We start from the raw sequence: 19,169 nt of genomic DNA, 5'->3' as shown, positions 1-19,169 counted from the left end.
CTTTAACCCACTGAGCCACCCAGGCGCCCCTGAAATACAAATGTTTTAAAGACAAAGTCTTTTAGCAGAAGTGGTTGACAATGTCTAGCTCCTGAATCAGACTCAAGACCTGAAAACCATGAGGAATTTCTTCATTCTACAAGAGTTTCCAAATCCCTATCGCATGCAGGGCACTTGGCCAGGCCCTGGGGCCGGGGACGGGGGTGGCGGTGTGTGCTGAGGGGCCCCGAGAGAGGCGCTCACACGGACTGAGGCACCGCGGGCTGCAGGTTGCAGGTCCAGTGGAAGTGAGGGCAGACACCCACGATCACATCCTCATTCAGCCCCAGACACTCGCAACAGCAGTGCCCCAGCAAATCAATACAACCACAACCAAGTACAGGATGTGCATGACAAGACAGCGAGGGGGCCCAGCAGGGAGATTCAAAAACAATATATTCTCTGCACAGCCCATGAGCTAAGGCTTCTGAATACCCAAAACCAAGACTGTGCTAAACATCAGTGCAAACACTGTTGGGCCATACTAGGGAGCAAATGCAACTTCTGTTCTCAAAAATTAAATACGTACTTTTCAGAAACCTCAAACTTAAAATCAACTGTTGAAAGATCTAGGTCCCAAAACAAGTCGCTAATCTACAGCTAGAACTGGACAAAACCATCTTCAAAAGAGTCCGTGTGGGGGAGGAGGGGGCCCTCGTATTTTTCTGCAAACCAAATCAAAACTGTTGGTGCCCTTGATTTCATCCATAAATCCCAAAATTCAAATGACGCACTTTTAAATTGTAGTTTTCCTCTTTGAAAGCATGAAAGAACAATTTACATCCAATGACTAGCATCATATGTTCAAACTTAAATCAAGGAAACATCTTTTAATGCCAACTCAGAGAGGCTATTTACCGTCATTTCCCTTAACTGCAGTAATAAAAGTGCTCACTTCAGCTTCTAAAAGGGCTCCTTCACTCCTCTGCAGCTAAATATTACAACTTCCTTCTGATTTGTTATTCACACTGACTCAGAATCTTCTCTCTGTCCAACACAGAATGAGCAAACCAAAAGACTCAATTTCAAGGCTTTTCACAAACTGACTTTGGCCAACATTGTAGCCACAGTATTTCCAACTTCATTTCCCCATATTCCTTGCAAGCTCTTTCAACGGGGACTTATGTACAAAATTCCCCTGAAATCCCTAGGATTCCAGGGTAAAGAAACCATCTCCTCTCCCACCAGTAATCATCCTATTGATTTACACTCCAGAATCTTAAATAAAAAGCAAAAACAGTGAAAAGGCTGGATTCAGGGGCACTTGGGTGACTCCGCTGATGAAGCATCTGCCTTCGGCTCAGGTCATGATCTCAGGGTCCTGGTACCCTGAGCTCCCTGCTCAGCAGGGAATCCACTTCTCCCTCTCCCTCTGCCACTCCTCCAGCTTGTGCTCATACTCTCTCTCTCTCACTCTCTCTCTCTCTCTGTGTCAAATAAATAAATAAAATCTTAAAAAAAAAAAAAAAAAAAAGTCCAGACTCAAAAATCCCTTCTAAAATTCTCAAAACTCAAAATTCTAAACCCTGAATTCTCTAAAATTAAAAACTCTAAAATTCTATGTAAATCAGTGTCTTATTGTTTTCAGAGTTAATTTCAGAAAAGGCTGGGCCCCTGACTTCATATTTAAGTACAGGCGAGAGTGGTGGGGGTGGCAGTTATGGGGACACAGTTGATAATTTACCACAGAGCTATGGGTCCTACACTGCAATCCATGGTTTACCTAAGTCCCACCATGTTCTCACAAAAGGCTGCGAGGCAGCTACTATGTTATGGTGAGAAAGCTGGGGCTCGGAGAGCTTCCGTGGCCCCTGCTAATGAGAGGCAGACTAATAGCTGAACCCCAACCCGGCTGACACCCAACTCTGACACTATGATGCACTGATAATTATGGTAGTTGTCTAATAAATATTCCTCAAAGCCTGTACTTTGTACTATTACTCTGTAATTGTAGATTCTGCATCCTAATTTATGTGGCTTAGGCAAATGCTAGTGTGTCTTTCTACGTAAACACAGACCAAATGGATATGGAAGAGAAGGTCAGGAATACTCCAGAGGTCAAAGAGATGCCAAAACAGATGTTCTTTGACATTATCCAGATTTAATTCACAAAATTACAGTCCATAAAGTAAACAGGCTTTTGGTAGTTAAGAACAAACTCTATCTAGTCATTCATAATTTTTGAGGTTTTCTTTCCTTTATGATTACTGACACCATGTTTATTCATTCTTATCCACAAGTTTATAGTTTTGTAAAAATAAAAACACTTCGAGGACTTATCAATTGTATCACCACAGTATAATCAGCCTATCCTTCTAAGAATTGAAACTTTCCATTAATAGGTAGGAGTCTACAGAAAATATGCCATTCAATAAAGCAAAAATGTGGAAGTAACTTCAGAATCTTTGTTTTCTTACTCCTTTAGAAAATACAGTGCTGGGACGCCTGGGTGGCTCAGTTGGTTAAGCAGCTGCCTTCGGCTCAGGTCATGATCCCAGCGTCCTGGGATCGAGTCCCACATCAGGCTCCTTGCTCAGCGGGGAGCCTGCTTCTCCCTCTGCCTCTGCCTGCCATTCTGTCTGCCTGTGCTCGCTCTCTCCCCTCTCTCTCTCTGGTAAATAAATAAAATCTTTAAAAAAAAAAAAAAAGAAAGAAAGAAAATACAGTGCTGGGGTGCCTGGGTGGCTCAGTGGGTTAAGCCTCTGCCTTCAGCTGAGGTCATGATCTCAGGGTCCTGGGATTGAGCCCCACATTGAGCTCTCTGCTCATCAGGGAGTCTGCTTCCCACTCCCCCTCCTTCTCTCTGCCTGCTTGTGATCTCTCTGTGTCAAATAAATAAATAAAATCTTTTAAAAAAGAAAGAAAAGAAAATACTGTGCTACAGAGTATAAGCAGATGCTTCTGTGTCACTTGAGAGGCACTAAGACCATATTGTCCCCTCTCCCCAAGAAACTTAAATCTCCACCCCGGTTGTCTCCAATGCAGCCATCTGGATGTCTTTGCTGGGTTAACAGGATCATTTTCAGAAGGCCCTTATTAAAATAGAATATCCTCAGGAGATTAAAAGTAGCCAAAGCTACTATTTCTTGAGGGACTACTTTGTGCTGGGCACCTTTAATGTCTTAGATCTGATCTTTACTCCAGTCCTAGAAGGTAGCTAACATTAGCACCACTGTCTGGAGGAGAAAACTGTCAGAGATGGAGGACTTGCTCGCTGTAGCAGAGCCAGAATAATGCACCCAACTTGGTAACTCTGAGTCAACCTTCTCTATTACCTCCTTCTTGTTCCTCCACATGTCAAGCTTGTTCCTACCTTTGGACCTTCGGCTTACCAGCCCCTCTGCCTGGGATGCTCTTTCTCTAATGTTCATATGGCTGGGTGCTTATCACTTGAGTCTCAGCCAAAATGTCCCCTCTCTGGGAGTCCTTCTCTGCCCCGTCTAGGTGAAGCAGTCATCTCATCACACTCTACCACATCACCTTGTTTTTGTTCTCCAGGGAGCAACTAACCACCATTTGTTATTTTCATAATCACCTGTTTGCCTGTTTATTACCTACTCTCCACAATAGGATGGAAGCTATTTGAGACCCAAGATTCCAGGTGTTGTGTTCTCTGTCCTATCTGGAACACCAGGAATGGAGCTGGGCACACAGCAGGAGCTAGGTAAAGATCTTTTCTGCCTCCTCCACCCCATAGTGTGGTGGCGTTGTGGAAGATTCTTGGATTCAAGTCCACAGAGCTACACTCTAACTTCACTTCTAACCAGCTAGGGAGCTGTGGTCTGGACCACCTCCACTCAGATCAATTTCTACCATCATCAGGTCATTTCCCATGGTGTGCGTGAGGTGAACTGAAACTCAAGAGAAGACCGAAAATCCTGTTGGGTCAGAGGGACCCAGACCATACAAGACAAGGGGTCACAAGACAAGAGGAGTAGACAAGCACCACTGACTTCATGGGCTTGTCTTAGACTAACACAGAGGTTCACCATAACCAGTGCAGCTCAAAAAGAGGGTAAATGTTTTAAGTATACACCTATATCCTATCTCTCTTTACAGGCAAAAGTCGATATTAACAAAAGATACAAACCAAAGTCAAACTGCCCTAGTTTTATAGGTGTTTTTTTTTTCCAACTTTTCATCTACTGCAAACCTCAAAGAAACCCCTTCAAAAATAGAGGCTTTTGAAAATACCTAAATAACATAACCAAATAACCTTAAAATGGGTCATCTTCTAGCATATTTCACCAAAAACCAGACATTAAGTGAGAATACATTTTTTAGGCATGTATTATTCTCTAAAATTTATAGCTCTTCTTTTCAACTATTAATTACCTGCTATAATTAGCTGAAGTGGAAATGCCCTCAAAAACAGGGGGAAATATTAGAACCACACTCTGGGAATTAGAAATTAATGAAAGCCTTATTTCTTATATCTTTCAACTGGGGTTTCTTAACCTGAAGCTGTGTCTACAGTCAGGCTTTGGGGACAGTAATCTGGTGACACTGATCCCAGCACACTGTCAATACGCATGTAGATGTGCATTTTCCTAGAAACAGGGCCCATAGTTTTTCATGATCACTAAAAGGATCCTGGGCTCAAAAACAGTTTCAGAAGCACTGCTTCTGCTGAGAATCTATTTTCAACTCTTCCGTACTATGACAGAACAATAGTAAAATATAACAAAGCACTTAAGAGGTCTGCAGCTCACACATTAATAAATGTTTTCTGTTTGGGGAATTATGCTAATATGTTTGTGACCTTTATGTACTCTTCCAGATATAATTTCAGAGATTAGAACAAATCTGACCATCAGCAGAATAGTCTCCAGAAGAAATTTCAGAAGGGAGCAAAACTTTCATTGTCCAATGGAACTATACCTAGAACCATTTAATTCTGATGCTGGAAGGGGCCGCAGGAAGGGGCCCTGTGACATCACAGGCAAGAATACCAAAGCGTCCTTTGAGGACAGAGGTGCAACATCACATCTAAGTGCTATGAGAAAGATCTAGAAACAGTGTCATGCAAGTACAAGGGATAAATATGACTTACAAATGAAAATGCAGGGGCACCTGGGTGGCTCAGTCGTTAAGCATCTGCCTTCAGCTCAGGTCATAATCCCAGGGTCCTGGGATCAAGCCCCACATCGGGCTCCCCACTCAGCATGAAGCCTGCTTCTCCCTCTCCCACTCCCCCAGCTTTTGTTCCCTCTCTCACTGTGTCTCTCACTGTCAATTAAATAAATAAAGTCTTTAAAAGAAAAATGAAAATGCAGCTTTGGGATTTTGGTTTAAGCCCTTAAAGAACAGGGGCTAGGTCTAAAACAGGCTTACACTGGCCCCCTCTGTTTTGTTATATTAATATAATTATGAGGGGCTCATATTGGCCATGGTTCTATCCTCTGACCAATTTCTTAATTTTTTTTTTTTTTTTTAACCACAAGCACCAATGAAACCTTTCAGGCATTCCTCTCTATAAAGTACAAGGGTAGAGCTTATGTAAAACTGAAGGAACTCTCCAGAAGTCAGCACTTAATAAAAGCAGTGCTGATGAGCCCTCTATTAAGTGGTCTTTCTACTAAAAAGTCCTATGTGTTTTGAAAATCACTGCTGTATATACCAAAATAATAATCTTGATAAATCTCTCTGGATAGTACCATGATTCTCAACAAAAATTTCCCATCTCATAAAGTTCTTTGACAGAGTACTTCAACACTACAATAGCCAATACCCTTGGGCTCATTCCTCCATCTAATTAAAATGTCTGTTCTACAAGTGATTTACAGTATTTGTCATCACCTAAGGTGATTATATAGACTAGTGGCTACAGACATGTTGTGACTACAAAGCATTAATTACCATGTTGGTGAGAATGGCTTCTAGCAACAGCTCCAACAGTGGGATTCTCAGTCTCTCTCTGCCAACAAGTAACAGGGACATAACTTGCAACCATCCCATAGGACAAGGAGCCCATTACTGTAAATCAAGAAATATAATTGTGTGGCTTGACACGAGGACACACTGTAATTCCTTAAGGCTGACTCTAAACCAAGGAAACAACACCAACATCACTGTCAATGCTAAAAACCATTTAGACATGAGCTAAATCCTCTTCAAGCCTGAGCAATTTAGATTTGGACCAATTCTTAGGAATTGCTAACTTTGATAAGACATAATTCATCTTGACTGCTTAAAACCAAACCAATCACTCCAAAAGAAAAGAAATTATGTAACCATCTAACACACGGAGGCAGAGGCTGTACCGATGGGAAGGGTCCTTGGAGATATTCTAGTGTAACCCCCTCACGATCTAAACCAGGGAACGGGGATCCTGACACACAGAGACTTGCCTAAGGTCACAGCTGATAGATGGCAAAGCCACACCTTGAACCCAGCTCTCCTGACTCCCATTATAACACAGCACTTACATGTTGCTGGAAATTGTATGATGAAATACAAGAGGCTTTCTTTTTTTTTATTGGGAAGTTAATATAATACTGATTTGCCGTCAAAGTTAACTCCTCATAGGGATGCCTGGCTGGCTTAGTCGGAAGAGCATACGACTCTTGATCTCGGGGTTATGAGTTCAAGCCCCACACTGAGTGTAGAGATTACTTAAATAAATATTTTCAAAAAGTTGACTCCAGGGACGCCTGGGTGGCTCAGTGGGTTAAGCCTCTGCCTTCGTCTCAGGCCATGATCTCAGGGTCCTGGGATCAAGCCCTGCATCAGGCTCTCTGCTCAGCAGGAAGACTGCTTGCCCCTCTCTCTCTGCCTGCCTCTCTGCCTACTTGTGATCTCTCTCTGTCAAATAAGTAAATAAATAACCTTTAAAAAAAAAAGTTGAATCCATATGTTTACTAATAAGCCAGCTTCCTCTAAAATTTTAGCACACAAACATATATGTGTGTAAATAAACATCTACATAAATATACATCTAATTTAATGCATTTATGAATAAATTATTATGTATTTCTAAACAAATCTAAGTAATACCTACATCTCTATGTTAAGAGTGTGAGTGTGTGCATCACATATCCTATGAGTCAAGGCAACAGTAACACTTTGGCTATAGCCTTCGTTCCCACATTCTGCAAACAAGGCTGAGCTAAAGTAAGTGTCAAAAGCCCATAAACCTCCAGAACCGAGCAGGTGACGAGTGAAGAGGGCCAATTCGTCACCGGAAGTGGTGTGGTCTGGCTAACTGGAGTACCACAGAAGTAAGTATCTTCAGATTCAACATGAAAAACATTTCGGCCAAATGAATTCATCTGCAGGCTGTCCCTGGGCCTCAGTAAGACCCATCAGGCTTTTTGTCGTTGTCCTGACTAGATAACCCTCCTGCTTCAAATCTATGGTTCTTTACTGATCGGCATGAAGCTTAAGGTATTTACTGGTTCAAACAGTGTTACAGTACCCTGCCTTCGGGAGTCCAATGTTCTTTCAGGTCAGGCCATCTGTTCATAGGCATCACAACTTAGTCACTTTCCAAAGATGGAAACATTTCTAATGGTTCAGGAACATTTACCTTTCAAGAGCACACCTGTGATGTCTCCCTGGGAAAGCATTATCAGGTCAAAAGTTCCTTTTCTTCTTTTGAGGAATGATGTATCAGTCATTTAACTGAAGCAGGCCTGTGGCTACCTATGCTCGGGCTTTAGAAAAATCAGCTGTTTTCCCTCCAGAAAAATGCTCCTGATCTCCTCAAGTACTCAAGCATCTTAATACTTAACTTCTTTTCTGTAATTTCCTCGTTGTTGGTTTTCTTCTCCAACCTCTCTCCCCCTGGAAACTCCAGGACCGATGAAGGAAGAGGCCATGTTTGTCTTATCCCCTTGCCTCCCTAGGGTAGAGCACACCGTGCCCAGGACATAGGGCACGCTCAGCGGTGGGTGAATGTTCATCTAGGTCTTGGCATGTCATACAGACACATGTAACAGTCTGTTAGAGGAGCCACCCCAGGAACAGAAAAGATAAATCCTAGTTAATCATCCATACTATCACACGCTGAACTCCCTCCCTCCAGCCAATACCACATACTTGCAAGAGAGCCCAATTCCATATGTCCACTCTTTCAGGATGGAGGGAACCGTGGACAATGGCGGCCCCAGGATGCTGAGGGAATACTAAAGAAGAGGACCCAGACTTGGGATGTCAGGATAAATTTTCTGGGTAACTGATGTCTACAGTGAGACCTAAGGCACAGGTGGGAACAGGTGGCCCTTGAGGATGAAAGCTGTGATTGCAGCAGAGTGTGGGTTGAGGAGAGCTGAGCAACAAGGCTCAAGAGGAAATGAGAGGCCGAACATGGAGAGCATTCTATACCATCTTAAAGATGTGTGCTTTTTATCCAAGAGTAAAGGCGAGCCACCGAAGATATTAAGGAATGACTACCAGGTTGGCAACAGAGAAAACTCATTTTGGATACAACAATATTAACAACGGAAAAGAGTGGTCAAGGCACTGAGTTTCCACTCAGGCCTCCTTTTATCATATTCTAATAAGACAGAGATAAGCAGTTAACACAAAAGGAGAACCTGATCTAGTCAGTTTCTAGTCCTTCTATTTCAAAAAATAGAAAAAAGACTGCAGATGGTTGAGCGTGTGCCTCTTGATTTCAGCTCACATTGTGATGTCAGGGTAGTGATGGAGCCCCGTGTAGGGCTCGGCACTCAGCAGGGAGTCTGCTTGAGATTCTCTCTCCCTCTCTCTCTTCTTCTGCTCTTTCCCATGCCTCCTCTCTCTCTATCAAATAAATAAATCTAAAAGAGAGAAAGAGAGACTGCCGAAAATCCAAGGCACCTTTCTTATTCTAAGTAAATGCCGCATAAAAATGTATTGCACTTTTACTATCATAACTAATCATCAGTCTGAACACCTGCCAGATACCAAAAGAGTTACATAAGATGAAATGATTCACAGTCTGCCCACCAACCTCATTAAATCCCCAAGGCTGAATGCTTACTTCTTGCCTCGGCCCCAAATTTAACATGTTGGGCCTACAAATCACAACCTATTAACAGGCTTAAAAATCACAGTATTTTCATCTGAAGCAAAGCAAGGAATTTTTTCATCCACAGAGTTTTCAATCCATTATCATATGCAGAGGGCATATAAACCCAGCCCAATCTTTCAAGTACATATTGACACATCATTAATTGACTTTTAAAAAGGGACACTGCAATAGTTATAAGTGGTCACTCCCCCATGATTTTATTTCTTTTGGAAAGATGAATAAAATGTTTAAAGGCGTTCCCAAAATATTTACACTTTACCTGCTCCAAAATCACATTTAAGAAATATATTCTTTGGACAAATATTTAGTGCATTCTATATATGGGACACTGCTCCAGGGGCTGGGTTTAGAACAATGAATAAGAGAGAAGGAATCTCTGCTCTCGTGGTGTTTATACTTGAAAGGAGGAAGGTATAATAAGTAAATTAACAAAATGATCTCAAAGAATGACGAGGGCAATGAAGGATGACAAGATAATAACATGGTCAGGAAAATGCTCTCTGTAGGGGGGATCTTTTGAGCCACAATCTGCCTGATGAGAAGCAGCCAGCCCCACCACCACGAAATTCTTACAATGAAACTGAAGACACAAAAACTCCAATTCAATTCCTGTACACTGGAATAAATGTCCCTAGAAATGCTAAAATAGGTCTTTCCCCTCATCCCTGTGAGCTCGTCAATGTTGGACACTGTTGGCCATTTTGCTCAGAAAGAAATAATTGTTAGAATAAATAATTGCACTGCAAAGCACAAAAGACAATGAACCGCTAGATAATGAATCTAGAAGAACTTAAACACTATCAATTCATGCACCTGGATCCAGGAATCAGGAAAAAACGGCAATCGACAAGGGTCCAGTGGAAACCTGGCACTTCCCCTGACAGGACTACCAAAAAGGTACCTCACTGAGAAGTTCAGAGAAAGCTGCCTTCCAGGGTTGCAGGGAACATAATGTCTTCAGGAGGGGTGAACGAGGAAAACAGCCTGAGATCCCGCCAAGCAGGTCCTTCCTTCCTGAGGGAATGCCAAGGTCTTTCCATGATGCAGCCTCCAGCTCCTCCTGCCTCCCCCCATTTCCCCATGCTCTGCATTAAACATTAGATGCTGGTCCCATTTGGACAGTCAGCAAATAAAGAAAAAGTACATGAAAGAAGGAAAGGTTTAATGTAGACAAATTTTCAGCTTTCGGAAATCTAAGAAATTGTGCAAAATCGACCAGTTCTAGAAGAAACAGAAAAAGAAATCAGCAGTGACAACTTAGAAAATGAGACTGTGTGCCCCAAATCAGAAACTATAATGAATTTTTGATGCTCTTACTCTGATAAATATTTTCTACACATAAGAGACAATGAAGTTTTCAAGAGTCAACCTTGACTCAAACCTAATTCAGTCACTCACTTAACATCTTCTTTGGTAAAATCCTCATTATTTTTTCCTCTACAGTTTTATTGACATATAACCATCATACAATAACATGCACATACTTAAACGTGAACTATTTGATGAGCTTGGGCGTAAGTGTCTACCTGTGAAACCATCACCACAATCAAAATAATAAATATATTCATCTCCCTCAAAAGCTTCCTTGTGCTGCCTTTGAAATCCATCCCCCTCCATCCCCCATTCCCAAGCAATCACTGATCTGCTTCCTATCACTACAAACTGCTTTTCATTTGCTAGAATTCTGCCTAAATGGAATCATATGGTAGGCACTCCTTTTTGTCTGGCATCTTCCACTCAATAAAAATTATGTTGCGATTCAACATATCGTTGCACGTACGAATGTTTCATCACGTTTTATTACCAAGTAGTAGTCTATTGTATGGGTGTAGAGTACATCTGTCCAATAGACACATGAAAAGATGCCCAACACGACTGACCATCAGGGAAATGCAAATCAAAATCACAATGAAGTACCACCTCACACCACTCAGAATGTCTACAATCAAAAAGACAAGAAATAACAAGTGTTGTTGAGGGAGAGAAGAAGAGTGAATCCTCGTCCTCTGGTGAAGAGAATGTAAATTGGTGCAGCCACTGTGGAAATCAGTATGGAGGTGCCTGAAAGATTTAAAAATAGGAATACCATACAATCCAGTAATTCCACCACTGAGTATGCCCCAAAAATGAAAATACAAAGAGATACAGGCACCCCTATGTTCACTGCAGCATTATTTGCAATAGCCAAGACATGGAAGCAACTTAAGGGTCCATCGATAAAAAAAGAAGATGTGGTGTGTATACATGCACACACACACACACACACACTGGAATATCTTGCTACTCACAACAACATGGATAGACCTAGAGGATATTATGTTAAGTGAAAGAAGTCAGAGAGAGAAAGATAAGTACCATATGATTTCACATACATAGGCAATCTAAAAACAAAACAACAACCAAAACCAGACTCATACATATAGGTGGCTGCCAAAAGGCAGGGGGTTGTGGGGATGGGCAAAATAGGTGATGAGAATTTAGGGGTATAAAATAATTCATGGGGATTAAAAGTACAGCAGGAGGAATATAATAATATTATAATAACATTGTATGGTGACAGATGGTGAGTATAGTTATCGTGGTGAGCATTTCATAACATACAGGATTGTCAAACCACTATGTTGTACACCTGAAACTGATATAACATTGTAGGCCAACTATATTTCAATAAAAAAATATTTTTAATTCAACTGTTGACTTATACTTGAGAAGTTTCCAGTTTTGTTACAAATAAAGCAGCTATGAACATTCATGTGTAAGTTGCACAAACGGTTTCATTTCTCTTGGTAAATACTTAAGAGTAGCTAGGGCACATGGTAGGTGTATGTTTAACACTTTAAGAAACCACCAAACTGTTTTCCAATGTAACTGTACCATTTTATATTCCTCACACTGGTGTATAAGAATTCCAGTTTCTCAGGACGCCTGGGTGGCTCAGTTGGTTAAGCAGCTGCCTTCGGCTCAGGTCATGATCCCAACGTCCTGGGATCGATTCCCGCATCAGGCTCCTTGCTCGGCAGGGAGCCTACTTCTCCCTCTGCCTCTGCCTGCCATTCTGTCCGCCTGTACTCGCTCTCTCTCCCTCTCTGACAAATAAATAAATAAAATCTTAAAAAAAAAAAAAAAAAGAATTCCAGTTTCTCCATTTCCTAACACTTGGTATGGTTGATCTTTTTAATTTAGCCTTTCCATGAATTTTTGTTTTAATATGCATTTCCTTGATGACTCATGATTTTGAGCATCTTTTAATGTGCTCTTTTCCATGAAGGTGCCTATACAAATCTTGTCCCATTTTTAAGTCGAGTATTTTCCCATTGGGCTTTAAGAGTTCTTTTGGATGTTCATGTTACAAGTCCGTTGTCTGGTTTAACACTGAAAATATTTCCTCCCTGTCTGTGGCTTGTGTTTTCACTTTCTTAAGTCCTTTGAAAAGCAATAATCCCTAATTTCTATGGAGTCTGATTTTTTTTTAATAGTTGGTACTTTTTGTGTCCTATCTAAAAAATATTTGCTGAACCCAATGTCACTACCATTTTCTTCTGTATTCCTATAGAAGGTTTATAGTTAAACTCATTTGTTGAGGTCTATGATCCATTTGGGGTTAATTTTTGTGTATGTTATGAGGTAAGGGACATGCTCACATTTCTGCATTTTGCTATTCAATTGTTCAAGTACTACTGAAAAGATTATTTCCCCATCAAGTTGCCCTGGCATCCATCAAAAAAAAAAAAAAATCAACCAATCATACATATATGAATTTCTAGATTCTGTTCCATTCCATTGATCGATGGGACTCTTTTTACTACAATATCACATTATCTTGATTACCGTAGCATTACAGTAAGTCTTAAAATAGAGAGTTCAAGTCCTCCAAACTTGTTCTTTTTCAAAATTATTCTTAGATCGGTCTAGGTCTTTTGCATGTCCATATAAGTTTTAGAATTGGTTGATCAATTTCTACAACAAATCTTGCTGAGATTTTGACTAGGATTGCAACAAATCTATTGATTAAATTTGGGAAGAACTGGGGTCCTAACAATTTTGAACCCTCCCATTCACGAACACATTCCCCCCTCCATTATCTTAGATCTTTATTTCAGCAATATTTTGTCACTTTTCAGTGAACAAGTTTTGCATCTTTTATCAAATTTACCCAATTTCAAATATTTTTGATGGTCTTATAAATGGTATTTTCTTCTAGCTCAGTCCACTAATAGTATATAGAAATAACAATTGACCTTTGTGTATTAGTTTAGATCCTGTGACCTAGCTAAACTCACTTGTTAGATCTAGTAGCCCGTTTGTTGATGTCTTAGAATTTCCTACGATCATATAGAAGGGAAATATGGCCAATCTGTGATGGCTTGTGCAGAACTGTTTAATAACACCTCTTAAAAGAGGTTTTTAAGAATGATTTGAAAGATTCATTCACCATAGCGTGACATCAGTGAATGGAGTTATTTACCCAATAAGGCTGTCTGCAAATAAAGACAGTTTTACTTCTTCCTTTGTAATCTTTATGCATTTTATTTTTTTTAATTGCCTAATGCACTGAAAAGGACCTCCAACACACTGTTGAACAGAAGTGACAAGAACAGACATCCATGCCACTTCTGATCTTAGGGGAGTATCATTCATTCTTTCACTATTAAGATGTTCCCTATATGCTTCTCACAGATGTCCTGCATCAGTCTGAATAAGCTTCATTCTATTACCAATTTGTTGAGAGTTTTTATTACAACTGGATATTTAATCTTGTCAAATACTTTTTCCATATTTATTAATATGGTCATACCAATCTCTTCTTTTATTCTGTTAATATGAAGAACTGCACTGATGGATTTTTAGATGTTTAATCAATCTTGCAGTCCTGGTTAGAAACCCCATTTGGTGATAATGTACTACCCATCTGCTATACTGTTGGATTTGATTTGCTAAAATTTAAGAATTGGGGGGGCACAGATCTATAGTTTGATTTTCTTGATATGTTTTCATCAGGTTTTAGTATAAGGGTCATGGAATGAGTTGAGATGTGTTTCTTTCTCAAATTTTCTGAAATAGGTTGTATAGAGTTGGCACTATTTCTTTCTTAATTATATGATAGAATTCACCAGTAAATCCATCTTGAGACCTTGAATCTGCATTGTGGAAGGTTTTTAATGAGAAATTTAAATACCTTAATAAACATAAAGCTACTCAAGTTACTTGAGTAAGTATAGGTAGTTTGTATCTTTAAAGAAATTTATCTCAGGGGCACCTGGGTGGCTCAGCTGGTTAAGCAACTGCCTTCAGCTCAGGTCATGATCCCAGAGTCCTGGGATCGAGTCCCACATCAGGCTCCCAGCTCCATGGGGAGTCTGCTTCTCCCTCTGACCTCTCCTCTCATGCTCTCTCACTCTCTCAAATAAATTTTAAAAAAAATTTTTTTTTTTAAGAAATTTATTTCATCTAAATTGTGGAATTTGACATAAAATTATTCATAATACTCTTTTTTTTTTTTTTTTTTTAATGTCTGTAGGATCTATAATGATGTTCTTTCTTTCCTACATTGGTAATTTTGTCTTTTCTCTTTTCTTGATAATCCTGGCTTGAGGCTCATTAATTTTACTGCCCCCCCCCACAAGAACCAGCTTTTTGTTTCACTGATTTTTCTCTATTGTTTCTCTTTTCTACTTTACTTTGCTTTCTTTTAGTTCCACTTGCTCTTCCTTTTAGTTTCAGATGGAAACAGGTCTTTGAGATCTTTTCTAATTTTACTAAAGCTGTGAAATACTGCTTAAGAACTTCTTTAGCTGTATCCCATCTACCTCCTTGAGCTTTTATGCAGATTTAATGAAATATGTATAGTCAGTCAGAAAAGAAATATTTAACTGCCTACTCCATGTCAGGCATTAAGACTGGTATTAGAAATACACTGCACTGGGCGCCTGGGTGGCTCAGTGGGTTAAGCCGCTGCCTTCGGCTCAGGTCATGATCTCAGGGTCCTGGGATCGAGTCCCGCATCGGGCTCCCTGCTGAGCAGAGAGCCCGCTTCCCTCTTTCTCTCTCTCTCTCTCTCTCTGCCTGCCTCTCCATCTACTTGTGATTTCTCTCTGTCAAATAAATAAATAAAATATTAAAAAAAAAAAAAAAAAGAAATACACTGCATTAAAATAAATCTAATCCCTTCTCTCATCAAGATTAGAAGGTAATACTGAAAATATTGGTCCAAAATAAATGTTGTTATCTTCCGGATACTTAGAAGGTACATTAAGCCAGAATGCAGAACCATGATTTATTCTAATGAAAAGTGTATTTTCTGTTTTTGTCTCTCTACTCATGAACTAGCAAAAATTAAGTCACTAGATCTTTTTTTTTTTTAAGCTCAGAGAACTATAATTCTGATTGCACTATATGAATTTATTGTGGAGTAAAATCAAATATTCTATTTGTAAATGCTTGAATAAACTATGTATTTCAATACACTAAAGATAAATAAGTATTCCTGTAATTCTAAACTTGAAAAACACCTTTAAATTTATAAAGAATCCTTTAAAAAATAAGCATTCCATATATTTCTAATATTTTCCTAACAAGATTTTTCTTAAAAATTAATGAAACACTCTACTAATACTATCTATCCTATCCTGTTTCAAATTACCCAAAACTTAAAAAAAAAAAAAATACCCAGAACTTTTTACAAAATACTCTGTCCCTGTCCCCAATCGAATATAAATGCATGGCAAACCACTGGTTTCAAGGCCTTTTAAATGGTGACCTAACCTACCAAATGTTCATGTTTTCAAAAACGCCACCAGTGTGTTAAACATCTCAGTATACTTAATTCAGGCAACTGTAGATATAGATATTTAATATATATTTAAATCTTTGTTCATCCAGGATCTTCCTACCATATGCTTCTTCCAGTCCCATTCTCTTGGTCTTCATTTAGGTCACAGGTTCTCACCCTTGACTGTACACTGGAATCACCTGGGACCCTGAAAGTACTGATACTAGCTAGGGTCCCACAATAAGAGATGCTTTAAGTTTTTTAAAGTGGGGATTTTCAAACCCCACCCCATGTGATTCAATGGTGCAGACCAGGGGTAAGAAGGACCAGTCTAGGCTCCCTCTAGGAAGTCATGCGTCTAATAACCATTGGCCATTCTGTACCACCGTACTTCAGAACCTGGTTCCTCCAGAGCTTTCCCAATCAAACTCCTAATCAAACACTAATTCAGTAATTCCATTTGCATTCCTAGGCTCACCTCTTTTTCTATTTAGAAATTCACAGGATAAAATTTAAGTCTCTATTTTAGCCATTCCTCTCCAATCCACTTCTAAATTTCATAAAGTTCAACTGAAGAGAAATTAACTCAATATAATTTGATGATATCATTAAATAGTCATTATGTTTTCTTCTACAAAAAGACAGTTCTACAAGCCACCTGTAATTTTACAGAATATATGATAATATCACCAGTTCCTCAAAGTATAAGATACTGAAATGAGTCTTTGTTACTATCCATCTGATTCCACCACTTGTTAATTTCTAACAGGTTTTCACTACTGAATCACATTCTGGACTCAAAACTGACATCCTCTGAACTTAAACCATTAAACTCCTGAGAATCTTCCAACAGCTTACTCCACTTTGCCAAACCAGACCACTTGATTATAATTATCATTTCATCATGTAAAAGTGGGAAGGAGAACACCTGGATCACAAAGACAGTACAGTACCAAGAATAAGCAGCAACGGCATTTTAGCACTGAGCAGAGTGCTAATAGAAATTTTAATTTACTTGCAGCAGAAATGTTGTCTCGTGGGAACTATGTGAAAAGTAGAGGCAAGTAGGAAGTTGCGGGTAACTACTTGTCAATACACAGAAACACCAGCAGGAGAGATGGGACAACTGGGGGTGGTCCACAAACTACTGAGGAGTGCTCAAAGCTCCCAGACCAATAGCAGCAGAAAGGCGCACACAAGACTGGCACCTCTTACACTGTGACAGAACTACCGAATTTGCTTACACAGGTAAACCTCATCTCCTTGGAAAACTGCTAAGCAATAGAACTTCGCCAACGTGCAGACCCAGGAACTCAGATCCCTGCCAGTGTGGGTTATGTACCCATGGGATGTAATGGATCTGCATGCTGAAACACGTGCGCACGTCTGAGCAGCTGAACCAACACGTATCCATAAACATTATGAATAATACTTGCGAGAATGTATGGCTTTCTCCTAAGAAGCGCTTTAAGGACTTCACCCAGATCAAATCACTTTCATATCACATCTTCCTCACCTTTCTTTGTACTACCCGCGTGCGCAGAGTTAGGGAGCCTTATCCAAAGTCTGGGCAGTGGGGGGGTGGAGGGTGTTGTCACTCTCTCCGCCCTGACTTCCCGTTAGCCCAAGCTGCCATCCCAAAAGGGGACCATGTCCGGGCTGGCTTCCTGGAGACACTCATGAGCCCTCACACACCCACCGCGGTCGCGTCACTAGAGCCGCGGCCACCTGGGTGAGGACCAAAATCTGGAGGGAATTCCCTCCGCCGCAGAGCTCGGCAACAGGATGCGAAAGCGGGACCCCAGCGAGATTTGAAAAGTGGAGGGGGAAAAGAGTCAAGCGCACACAACCGGGAGGGATCACAGCTACTCACCCAACCCTCGAATGTGTCCGAGGCGCCGGCCGTGCGCAGCAGCTCCTGGAATTGCAGGGTGCAGTTGGCCACGAAGTGGTCATAGCCCAGGGGCGTCTCGTGGAAGACGGCCAGTTCGAGGTGGCCACCGTCGGTAACGTTGGTGCAGAACTCCTCATTGTACGTGGGTTTGTTGGTCTTCTGTTTGGTGCTGGTCTGGCCCACGCGCACCTGGTCCACGCTCACCGTCAGGTAGGGGTCCAACAGCTGGTAGCCCTTCTTGAAGAGCGAGTGGCGCAGGGACCAGCGGGTGGGCTGCAGCCCCACAGCCTCGCCAATACGGACCCTCAAGTAACCATTGAACTTCATGGTGCCGGACGTCATGCCGGCGCCGCTGCCCGGGCCCCGGGGGGCCGCGCTGGCTCTCAGCGGGAGAGCCTGGAGCCCCAGCTCAAGCCAGCCCTCGCGGCAGCCGCAGGAGTGGAGGCAACTCCTGGGAAAAGCAGCGCCCAAGCCCCCCTCGAATGGTCATTCTGCCTCCTCCCGGGGACCTTCCCCTCCCCTCCTTCCCTCGCCCCCTCCCCCGCGAGGTGGAAAGGAGGGGAGCCCGAAGCCGAGCCCTCCGCGAGCCGGGGTAGCCCGACCGTCCCTCTCCAGCGCGCGGCGCTTCCCGGAGGCTCTCAAAGGATTCGCCCCTTCTCCAGAGCCGGGAAGCTCCTCTCCCCGGAGAGCCGGAGCGACCCGTCCGGTTAGCTCCAGCCTCAAGCGTCTCTTGCCCCCGCCTCCTCCTGCTTCTCCTCCTGCCCCCGCCTCCGCGGGCTCACGCTCTCCCCCACTCGGCGAGCTTCAAACCAGGAAGCAGCTGCCGCCGCATCCCGGGTAGGAGCCTCGCGCCGCCAGGCTCCAAGTTCACAGAAGCCCTGCGCGGGATTCCGCGCCGGATCCCGCGCCTTTCGAATCCCGGGGGCGTGGCGCGCAGCCCGCGGGGACTGTGGGCCGGTGGCCCGGCGCGCGCAGCCGGGGAGCCCCACGCGGGCTCGCCGGCCCCGCTCTGCGCGCGCTCCCTGTCGCGCAGGGTCTGGCTGTGCTTGGTGGGCTAGAGGCTCCCCCAGGTGCAGGCCTTACAGGCAAGGGCTCGTGGCCAACCGGGAGACAACACCTGGCGCCTGGGAGACGGGTCCAGAGAGTGCTGGGAGGAGAAGGAGGGGGAGCGGGAGCCGGGAGCCCGCGCTCCTTGAGTCGCCGGCACCCTCCTTACCACCGGAGGAGTTGGGCTGGCGAGCCTGCCTGGCGGTGTGAGAGAGGCAGCGGCCTGAGCGGGCGCTTGCCGGGGAGGTTCCTTTTCCTAGTCTTTACAGGGATGGCTCATCCCGGCTTCAGCTCGGGCCCATCCTGTTTGTGCGCCTTTCCTGCAGAGAGTAATTACACGGTTGCTTTTTTGTTGTTGTTGTTTTTAATAGGGTGGTAATAATGATGGAAATCCTGTCCTCCTC

At 42.4% G+C, this 19,169-nt stretch overlaps 1 protein-coding gene across 1 annotated transcript in view; it reads right to left on the bottom strand.

Moving 5' to 3' along the window:
- PRKCH (protein kinase C eta) overlaps positions 1 to 18,471 on the bottom strand; it is a 225,288-nt gene extending 206,817 nt beyond the window's left edge. The window contains exon 1 of the mRNA XM_059182259.1: positions 17,698 to 18,471. Within this exon, the coding sequence (XP_059038242.1) occupies positions 17,698 to 18,060 (363 nt within the window). The 5' untranslated portion in view covers positions 18,061 to 18,471. The remainder of the gene's footprint in view (positions 1 to 17,697) is intronic.
- Positions 18,472 to 19,169: the final 698 nt, after the last annotated feature.

Source organism: Mustela lutreola, chromosome 7 (genome assembly GCF_030435805.1).
Source record: "Mustela lutreola isolate mMusLut2 chromosome 7, mMusLut2.pri, whole genome shotgun sequence".
In the NCBI taxonomy this organism is placed as follows: Eukaryota; Metazoa; Chordata; class Mammalia; order Carnivora; family Mustelidae; genus Mustela; species Mustela lutreola.
The sequence above is the reverse complement of the archived record's forward strand: the minus strand, read 5'-3'. Positions and strand labels throughout refer to the sequence as shown.